The following is a 10665-nucleotide window of genomic DNA, read 5'->3' as shown; positions in this document are numbered from 1 at the left end:
GAGACTCTAGTTAATTTTCAATGTGGGTGCAAGTGGACTTGATTATTTTAATTGCCCACAAATCTATATTCACTTGGGTAGGAATATTTATGCTGTAGTTGTATCTTTTGGGGTGAAAATAATTTAGGGGAACATACCTTAGGATTGAGATGACCTCAAAAGTAGATAGATATTCAACAAACATGTAATTCAGGTGATTTCAACCTACAGTAGTACCGTATTCTTTAAGCCCAATTCGATTTAGACTTTGACTAAAAGTTAATTTAGGTTCGTAAGTGGAACTTAAAATAGATATTCAACTTATTCCTTTTGATTTTATCTAAATTAAACCGCAGAACTTAAGATAGTTACATCACTTATCTCTATCTTAGTATCTACGGTATCAATCTTGTCGTCAAAATCTTCTACAATTATTAGGCAAATACTTCAATACCCACTTTGACTATAATAGCCACTTTTCATACCTAGTTTTAAAGTCATATTACGTAAAGAAAGAATATGTTAGTCAAGAAGATTTGATTCTGTGTGCCTACTTCTGTTTAGATTTCTCTTGTAGATATAATTATGATAGATATAAATATGTCTTAATTATAGAATATATCATTTAATGCTAAACAATTTAAATTTAAATCAAATAAAAATATATATAAATAATAAAAAATAATGAAAGAGATAAAATTTAATTATAAAAGGATATCAATACCATTAGTTTGATATATATATATATATATATATATATTGATAAAATATTAAGATAATATAATTATCAAAAAATAATGTAATAATTACCTATTAAATTGGTAATATTTTCTTAAGAATCTTAAGATATTCATCAAAGCGATTGATAAATAATTAATTCTACGTCACAAACCAACCACTAAATTAGATATTATGTTAGTATCTACAGTATCAACTGGTCAGGTGCATATAGATTTGATAGTGTTCAGGGAAACCTTGACGTGGACTCCAGCCTCCTACTTGGAAAGTGCAATTACTCTAGTGTTACACGTGGTTCTTTTTTTTTTGGTTTTGTTTGTTTGGTCTAACGCGGATCCGATGACCATTCGTTGCCTTCTAGGCTTCTATTCCCATTTAAGTACAGTCTCTCTACTCTCTCCTTTATATAAACAACGACAACTCCAGCAACTGGCCTTTGTCCTCTTCTCTCCTCTTCCATTCCATTCCCCGAAAGGAGGAGGAACAAAAAAGAAAAAAAAAGAAAATGGATGACATGGATCCTGAGTACAGCTTTTACTGGGAAACCAAGATGTTCCTAGAGTCTGAAGATCTGAGGTGCTGCTTTGTCTTCTGAATTGTTGATTAAAATTTTGTTGGGTCCTTTTGGTTTTTCTAATTTTGTTTAGTTGTTGTTTTTAATCTTGTATATATGAAGTTCGTGGGCTTTGGAGGAGGCCATGTCAAGCTACTACGACTCGAGCTCGCCGGAAGGGCCTGCTTCGACGTCCTCCGTGGCGGCGAGGAACATCGTAATGGAGAGGAACCGGCGGAGGAAGCTGAACGAGAAGCTATACTTGCTACGGAGTGTCGTCCCTAACATTACAAAGGTAATGACGAAGTGGTTTAATTACGTCGTCTCGTGGTAAGCAGGCGTTAGTAGCTCGTCTCATGTCGTATTTATTGTAGACAGATGGACAAGGCGTCGATAATCAAAGACGCGATCGAGTACATTGAGCAACTCCAAGATCAAGAGAGACGAATGGCAGCAGAGATATCCGAGCTCGAGTTGCGGAAAGAGGAGAAGGCATCGTTTGTCGACGTGGAGCAGCGCCAAGATATGGTCTTCCCGCAGAGGAAGAAGAAGAGGCCAATCAGTTCTACTACCTCATCACCCATACAACTCATAGAAGTAGAGCTCTCTTCTTTCACTCTCTCTCTCTTTCTCTCTCTCTCTGTCTCTCTTAGTTTAATGAGGGAATAATAAAGGAAGGAAGGAGGTAGCAGTTTGAAATTAATGGTGGGTGTGTTGTGATCTTGCCTTTCTGCAGCTTGAGGTGTCTGAGATTGGTGACAAGATACTGATAGTAAGCATCACTTGCAACAAGAAGAGGGACACCATGGTTAAGATTTGTCAAGTTTTTGAGTCTCTCCACCTCAAAGTTATCACAGCAAACATCACCTCTGTTTCTGATAGACTCCTACATACTCTGTTCGTCGAGGTATCATCTCTCTCTCTCTCTCTTTCTCTATATCACAGACATTAAAAAAACCTGCAGGTAAAGGAGTTGACAAATAGGAAAATTAAAAATTTAACCATGTGATGCTTTGTTAAAAGGAGACAAAAGTGTGGTTCAGATGTCATTCTGCAGCCTTTTTATTTTCCTTCCCAAAGAAGCATGTGATAGAATTGCACTATAAAAAGAGCCAAATAGTCTCTGACAGGCAAGCAGCCATTTGCATGACTTCCATTTGCCACTTGACATACTTAGAATTTTCTATCCATCAATCATTCCCACACCCAAAACATTCACAACGTGCTTAAATTATCAGAGCAAATACAAGGCTTAGAAACGGAAGCTAATATCTTATATATCTTAGGATTTTTTTAATAATATATATATGTATATATATGTTCTTTAAACTCTCTTACTTGCTTGTATGCACCTCTTAAATTTATATTTGCTTGTATCCCTCTGAATTAATTAACTGTTTAAGATTTACAAATATTTTTCTTAAGTTATTTAGACTTAATTTGAAAGTCACTAGTATGATATCACAAATAAGAGTCTTTTTTTTTTAATGGTATAATGGTATACATACATAGAAAAACTTATATCATATATTTTCTCGAATAATGCATCTTAAATGGTTGACTAAATAATATTGGGTTACTTAACCAGACTTATATCTCTGCAGAGTGATGAGATGGATGGTGCTCAAATGAAGGAGAAGATTGAGATTGCCATTGCTGAACTTAACATCACAAGAAGCCCACTGAGTGCTTCAAGTTTTTAGCACCTAATAAAGAGAGTTCATAGAATCTATCCATGGATTGAAATTCTATATAAAAAAATTTCCAGCTCTCCTACTGTAGATTGAAGCTGTTGTACTATTTCATAGAGGGGCGAATCAATTACTTCAAATGTAGCAAAATTGATATGAAGTTTTCCTCCAAGAACCCTCACAACTCACAAGTGGAGAAGAGATGGTTCACCAATTCTTCATTATTGTCACAAAAAAAACATAATATTACATCCAGATGCATACCCATCTGTAGAAGAGAATCTAAATGTGTAATTTGTTGTTCATCGCAAGCCAAACATAGATCCTAACTTTCGATGGAACTTTCGGAACGGAAAGTTTCCATAATATCACGGCGGTGTTAGATCTCATCCCTCCGTTGATTACCGGATACATAGATTCGGAACTATATATTCCATTAGAAGAAAATCTCCTAGTTGCATAATCAAATGAAGAAGAATGCTGAAGAAGTTGGACTATCTAGCATAGGTGCAATTATTCCCCACAAAGAGACTTTTTTTTAGGAAAAAAGAGAGAGAATAAGTATACATTGGATAAGTCTAGAGATCCTGGATTGCTATTCCTTTGTCTCTGATAGCACTCTATTCCTCATCCAACAGAGTAAGATTATCTTGATTATTTTGAACAGCAAAAGGACAGTGCTTCAGTACCAGGGATTTGAAACATTTGAAGGCCAACTCTTCTTTGCTTTCTCAAGACACGAGAAAGTTTGCCATATCAAAACCCATCCTTGATACAAAAGCTTCTAGGATTTCCACACAAAAAGATGGGATTCCAAAGAACAGAAGAACAAAAAGCTATACACCCCTTTCAAAGAAACAAACACCTCCAACTTAACTTAATGTAGATCTACTATCATTTCAGGCATTTACCACCGCCAACAGCCAACAAACAAACCCTGGAAGTGGTATGCGCCTGACTACGGCTGGCCAAAAGTTATATCTTCTACACAGGAATAACGTCGATCTTTGAAGTGTCTTCGCACCTCAAAACTATCCCTTCGAGGCTTGCAGGGAGAATACACTTGGCCCACTGACATCCTGTGGAGAATGGCTCCGAAGGAGGCACTATCATCAGTACATTGTCATTTCTTTGGACTACTCCCATTACACTTACAGTGCTACCCTCCTTGATGTACCTACAGGAGTATATAATGCAGTCATATTAGGTTCATAGCATTTGGTACGACTTACCTAATTCATTAAGCAACTTATTATTTTTCCTTGATTCTCAGACGACTTATAGCCTTTTTTTTCATTGAGAAATTGGAGGCAGATATTGCATCTTTGATGTAACATTAGATTAATACATCAAATGAAAGGAAAGGAAGGAAAAGAAGGAATGGAAATATATAAGCCAAACAAACTAGGATGGAATTTGGTACCCTTCTTTCATGCGCATAACACGGTCATCGCTTGAAAGGTTCCTCTTCGTTAACCACCTAAGGAACCCAGGAGACAAGTCCTTGTTGTTTGGATTGATGTCAACCACAACAGATTCATCAACATATGGTGTCACTTTGGCACCATAACCCGTCTTGACCAATGCTCTCAAACCAGATTGAAAATCAGAAATATAAAAGTCAACAGCATGCCTCTGCCAAATGACAGAAAAGAAAAGAAAGAATTAACAAACCAAAATCAGGAAAATGATGCAAAGCCAAACTTCACTTGTACGCAAATAAAGGTACCTTGACAAATTCCTTAAAAGAGTCCAACACAGATTAAACTCAAAGTTTAGGAGAGAGATCATAAAATTAATATAGCCTGCTTACCTCCAACGACCGTAGACCCCATGTGAAACGGCGATGCTGGGCATTAGCAGCCTTGGAGTCCCAACCCCTGTATTCATATAAACTGGTTGATGTGTACACACATCTAGGAACCTTCTGGAAAGATGACTCTAGGGGAACATTTCCACAAGTAACAACCTGCAATATATATATAAGGACATAAGTCTTTTCATGAATAGGATTTATCAAAAAGATGAGTAGCCAATACAGGATCTCCTGCTTTGCACCATCCAGCCCGAAACTTACAGTTCCGGTCAGTGTATGTTGGCAGTGAATGGCACAGATTCTGAAATAGTCAGTGGAAGAAATACTAATTCTGCCACCCTATACGTTTGGCAGCACAATGGTCATACAGTAGGCCGGCACATCCCTTGGATGGAAGGGCCACACAGCAGATACTTATATCCTCGGTAGTAAGTAATATCCACATTCAACATATTTGAATATAAAGTGAAGCCAGAAAATCAAGATTATTGGCCAAGGATCCTAATGATGGAGTAATCTTATTACCTAAACATCATAATCACATCTTAAATTTAAAGTTGTGACGCTAAAATAATTTTGAGGGAAAAAGGATTGTTCAAGAGGAGATATAAACCAAGGAAATTCAAAACACTGAAATAATAACGTAGTAATGTTCATATTCCATTCAGGTTGAATGTTTAAACTAATAGTCATAAGGACATCCATGTTCTAAAATTGGAATTAATTAGGAAAAGTCAAGAAGACAAATAGGGCATCCAGCCATGTTTCAAGCTTCCTTAAACTTCTGAGAAACATAGTGCAGATACCACCCAGCTCCAAAAAGGGATTAGCTTTATACATGATTAACTGTCAGTAGGTGCCACAAAAACTTTTATGTTACTAGTCATTATAAAGGTGAATTCTCTCAACTAAAGCCAAGGTATTTTGACCAGGTTTCCTTATGCTGGTCTAAAGAAAAGGCACAGATTAGACAAATCCAAACAGACAGTTCCACTTCTTGGGTTCTCTTCTATAACAAGTTAACAACTGACAAATAACCTTACTAACATTTCCTTTTGTCTGAAACAAGTCATAAAAGAATGTTTAATTAGAGGAGCATTCTACAAAAAAGAATTCCTATATTTACTTTTTCAAAAGAAGTTATTGTAATAGTAATTCCAGACAATAGCTGAGGGGATGTATACATTAAGTTTCTTCAGCTATAACAAGAAAAGTTTGTGAAAAGTGAGGAGGAGAGAACACCGAGACTATAGGAGGTCACTTTGGTGCTAATCAGAATTGTCTGTACTCAAATAGGCACATCATCACCTTAGTCAAATACATACATTGTTTTGGATGCTAAAAGGAAGAGAAAGATTTGATAGCTGAAGATATGATAACAATATATGGAAGGAAACATTTAATCAGGGAGACATAGTTAAATGTTTAAAGTGCAAGTGTGATCAAAAGTTGAACTAAGAAGAGTAAATTCCCAAGTAACTTACCCCAGAAACCTTGACGTATTGACCATCCTTTGCAGTTCTTAGTTCTGCGTCAGGATAATGAGCAATATATCCCATCACAGATTTCCTTCCCCAACAAATATTCCAAACAAAAATCGCAGCAACAATACCAAAGGAAATCACAACAACGATAAGAAGAATGGGATTGTGAACAGCTCCGAGAATGAATCCACCAGCAATGAATCCCATCACAAACAGAAGAACTATTGCCCATAATATTGGTTTGGGGAAACTCTTCTTGAAAGAAAAGTCTTCTTCCTGGCTGAGATTAGTGACAGCTTGGTTATGTATGATAGAAGTGCTATGTATCTTGGCTGGTCCAGTAGAATCGAAGGGACCAGATATTTTTCTAGGGGCACCAGATGAATTTAAAGGTCCTGAAGAAATAGGCCCAGATGTAATTAGCCCTGTGGCTGGGAGTACTGGAGGGAGGGGTCCAGAATTTTGACGAGCCATTGGAACTCCAGATTGAGGACCTGATGATTTCTTAATCGGATCACCATGCTTGTTAAGGGGTCCTGAATTGGATTTCTGTCGATTTGAGCCCCCAGTAACTAGTGATGATCCAGAACCTGGAATTCCTGTAGATGAGACAGGACCTGAAGAATAGCTAGACCGACCAGTGGAGTTAGGCATGATGGGTCCTGAATGAGAGGCAATGCCTCCAAATGATGCAGTTCTTGAAGGTGCATTGCTAATAGGACCAGATTTTCGTGACTTTGAGTTTTCCATGGGAATGTCAAACATTTTACCAAGCTCCCCAGATTTTTTAATATCTCCACCAGTGTATGGCATGGCTATAGAACTCATCACAGGGGGTTTCTCCTTTGCCTGCTCAGGTCGGCCTGAAACATACAGGCCATTGCTGAGCTGATGTGATGGAAATCTGGAACCCATCAGCTTACTTTAACTGTTTAATAAAAATTTAGCAGGCGAAGCACTGATCTCTCAACTCGAAGATGATGGATCTGAATCAGTCCAGAAAATATTGAACCATTGAAATCATTAATGATGGATCTGAGTGAACATTCAAATCCCCCTTTTGTGATTACACTTTTACCAGCGGCTTGGGAGAAGACTAACCAATTTATTAACTGCAAGGAAAACAAATTACAAATAATTTAAAGAAAAGTATATCAGGGAAAGGAATATAAGAAATATAAATAGGCAATACAAGATTTCATCTGTGGTTTGTCATTTTAATTATTTTGTTCCATATAGATTAAAGTCCATCAAATTATTGCAACTTGATGAGTACATATTAAAGAACAATAAACATCTAAAGAGCAAAGAGCACAACTGCCTAACATACCACCCATTAAGCATCCTAAAAGGTGTTACTAATAAACTACCAATAGACAACATAAAACCAATTTCTCCCTGCCATCCTATAAGGGCATAAATGATGTCCATTTTTAAAAGGTGAAAAGAAGAAATCTCAAACAATCGGAGATGTTAAGAAAAATCTTTTAGGTTCAAAATATTTGCATCTTATAAAGAAAAAGAGTTGCATGCATACCTATATCGGATATATTAATTGGTAGAATTAAATAACCACATATTTGCAACCCAAAATTGGAACCAAGAATTCTGTTCTATACAATAGTATGCTTTGAACCAAATTATATTGAGAATTTAGATTAGGGTCTTGCTCCATTTTCCGTACAAATGTCTAAATCAAGTAAGCAGCCTGTTAGTGATCAAAATATGTGCCACATATTCTATTAAAATTGCCAAACTGGTTCCCAGTTTTCAAATTATACTGTTCTGGTTGAGAATAAATGACAGCTTGCACTCAATTTACTTTAGTTTATACCAAGCTTGATTTAGTTACAAATGATCCAAACTTGATCACTGTAATTGACTCAAAATCAACTTCCAGCTGACGCTGAGCAGACCTCACAATAAGCCTCAACGTACAATATGTATTTACAAACAATAATGGTTAATGCAGTTTAGGTGTGATAAGTACATATAACAATATAATAGTCGTCATTTTTAAATTAGGTAAGTCTTCTCATGAATTAGTTCTGTCAAGAGGCGCATTTCATACTTTCCCAAGTAGTTATTCTTCCAAGCTGGATTATGATTCGATTTATGCATGATTATGAAATGCATGCAACTTGCCAAACAAATCTAGAACTTTGATCCTTCAGTGTAAGTCTTACGATGAAAAGAAATGTGTCAAACTTGATCACACAAGTCTCAAAATTGAATTGAAGGTCACCGCGATAGAATTGTCCTCGATCAAGCTCACTTACACCCTTAGTGGTCAAATAACCTCCTTTTTCCCATATATTATGATCCTAGTCAATAGATGCCCACTTTATTCAATAAATCCATCAAAAGAAGCACTTTTGTCATACAAGACAGCCACTCTCTCTATCTCTATCCCATGATGGATTAAAATATTAAATTGTTCCTTACAATTGTTTAAAAAAGGAAAGAAGAAGCTGATCAGACAAAGTAACTAGATTACTTGGACATCTTCACTGCCCAATTACCTCAGTCCTCGTGTACCCATTGAGCCCATCATTATCAGCAATTAAACTCGACATACAAAAGCTAAAGCATATAACTGGAGAGATAGTATGGAATGAACTGAGAGTTGTTAACGGATAGATAACATGGTTTTATTTCCAACACCAAGTTAAGTATATGAAGCTACCAGATTAAATCTGCTGACTTAATTAGTCCTACCATCCTATGGAATTTCATGGGCATCACAATCTAGATTCCAAGATTTCCAAAACCCAAAGTGAATTGTGGAATATTTTGCAGTCTAAGGCAGGCATACTGTTTTTCCTCAAAATAAGATAAATGAGCATTAAGTCCAAACACGACAAAGTTCATACACTTTCCAAGTTTCCATAGACCAGACTTAGAAAGCAACCTCCATAACAAGATAGGAAAGAGAATGATAAATGTAAACAAAGTCCAGCAATGCAATCACAAGTGAAATAGATGCCAAATTTTCCTACTTAATTCCATATAAATTAGAAAAAATAATTGGGAGCAGAATACAGCATCATGGGTTACAAGATCAAATCAGTCCAATATCATGATCAACAAAAGATGACGCAACTAAACTTCAGAGCTCAAATCCTAAAAAATTGCACCAAATAAGAACATGTCACAAAAAGCATCTTACAAGTGATAAAATTATTAAACGACAGCTAAAGTTCCAAAAGCGAACCCAAGATCTCAAAGATGAGTCACAACATTCCTCCCATTTCAACAAATACTCAGTACAATTAAAACTCCACGAAATCCAACCATTGGCATCACATTCTCTCCAAAGACATAGATCTACAAGTGGAATCGTCCCAGAACCAGAAATGTCACTAATCTAATTGATCCAAACATTTACAATCATATCGCCCCAGTTCAAAGAACCCAGATCTACTGAGACTATGCCAAGGACATAGAAGCACAATCGAGCAGAAAGTTCCCACTTTGGAATCCATGCAGAATCACACAAAAAATCAACAGTATTTCAGAGCTTATCAGATCTCAAATCATCAAACATTTCACCAGATTATCATGCTAAAACCACATTGCGGAGAACGATCCACAAAATGGAAATCAAACCCCTAAAATGCCAACTCAAGTCGAGAAAAAAAGTCACCTTTCCTATACCCAGATCCCAAACCGTCAGTACAAGCAACTCCCACATTCTCATTTCCATCAAAAACTAACTCACAAGAATAGATCAAGAGATCAAACTCTAAGATCCAAAACCCACATGACAGAAGCACGAAATAAAGCAAAGAGACGCAATAAAAAGAGAAGAAGGAAAAAAAATATGAATTTGGATACAAAATTTCTCCATACCTCGAGATGTAAAGAGAAGAATTACTGGTTCTACGATCAGGGCCGATCAAAGAACGTAAGAAATCGCTTAAAAGCGCCGCCTTTCACCATTGCCGCAACACAGAGGAGAGAGAAAAGTGTGACCGAGAGCGTGAGCAAGCGAGAGAGAGAGAGAGAGAAGAAAAGATTAAAACACTATCCTCCCACCTCCCTCGCAGCCCATTTTCTACTGTCGGGGTACCCGAAAAGACCAAACTACCCTAAGAATCCAGTGGTTCTACAAACTACCCACTTGCTTCTTTTGTCTGGCATGAAATGATGGGAAAATTGGGAACTAACGAAATCTTAAATTCAATTTCTTCTGGCTTGCTTTATAAATCTCTTTTCTTTATATATATCTTTGAGTGTCATGCACTCTTTCTTCAATGGTAGGCAATCCAAATCATGTAGGTTAGTGATGGATGAAGTGAGAAATGATTAAAATCCCAACAAATGTTGTCAAATCCAAGATTTTTGATTTCATTGGCTAATGCTTGCAATAACTATTACTTGATTTTGAAAGCGACTTTACGA

General features: G+C 36.6%; 2 protein-coding genes across 2 annotated transcripts; one reads left to right on the top strand and one right to left on the bottom strand.

The window, feature by feature from the left end:
• The first annotated feature begins 1142 nt into the window (after positions 1-1142).
• Positions 1143-3002, top strand: LOC140774333 (transcription factor bHLH35-like). The gene is made up of 5 exons (XM_073117289.1): positions 1143-1293; positions 1394-1565; positions 1649-1867; positions 2007-2177; positions 2875-3002. The coding sequence occupies exons 1-5, from the start codon at positions 1223-1225 to the stop codon at positions 2971-2973; spliced, it is 732 nt and encodes a 243-aa protein (XP_072973390.1). The 5' UTR covers positions 1143-1222; the 3' UTR covers positions 2974-3002.
• A 23-nt stretch (positions 3003-3025) lies between these two features.
• LOC140774332 (uncharacterized membrane protein At1g16860-like) lies at positions 3026-10428 on the bottom strand. Its single transcript, XM_073117288.1, has 5 exons — positions 10114-10428; positions 6262-7373; positions 4775-4930; positions 4385-4596; positions 3026-4138 (listed from the first exon to the last, which is right to left on the bottom strand). Exons 2-5 carry the CDS (start codon positions 7174-7176, stop codon positions 3946-3948), a joined length of 1476 nt encoding a protein of 491 aa, XP_072973389.1. The 5' UTR covers positions 7177-7373; positions 10114-10428; the 3' UTR covers positions 3026-3945.
• Positions 10429-10665: the final 237 nt, after the last annotated feature.

The sequence above is a fragment of the Typha angustifolia genome, chromosome 13 (genome assembly GCF_048772165.1).
Source record: "Typha angustifolia cultivar Huaian chromosome 13, ASM4877216v1, whole genome shotgun sequence".
NCBI classification, from domain to species: domain Eukaryota; kingdom Viridiplantae; phylum Streptophyta; class Magnoliopsida; order Poales; family Typhaceae; genus Typha; species Typha angustifolia.
This window is presented reverse-complemented; position numbering and strand designations above follow the sequence as displayed.

Excerpts from the sequence above, each read along its gene's own strand:
- LOC140774332 (XM_073117288.1), bottom strand. The coding sequence starts at position 7,176 with ATGGGTTCCAGATTTCCATCACATCAGCTCAGCAATGGCCTGTATGTT. Across the intron at positions 4,931-6,261 it reads AATACGTCAAGGTTTCTGGG|GTTGTTACTTGTGGAAATGT; the intron begins GTAAGTTACTTG and ends TATATATTGCAG. Across the intron at positions 4,597-4,774 it reads GGGGTCTACGGTCGTTGGAG|AGGCATGCTGTTGACTTTTA; the intron begins GTAAGCAGGCTA and ends GTCATTTGGCAG.
- LOC140774333 (XM_073117289.1), top strand. The coding sequence starts at position 1,223 with ATGGATGACATGGATCCTGAGTACAGCTTTTACTGGGAAACCAAGATG. Across the intron at positions 1,294-1,393 it reads CTAGAGTCTGAAGATCTGAG|TTCGTGGGCTTTGGAGGAGG; the intron begins GTGCTGCTTTGT and ends GTATATATGAAG. Across the intron at positions 2,178-2,874 it reads TACATACTCTGTTCGTCGAG|AGTGATGAGATGGATGGTGC; the intron begins GTATCATCTCTC and ends ATATCTCTGCAG.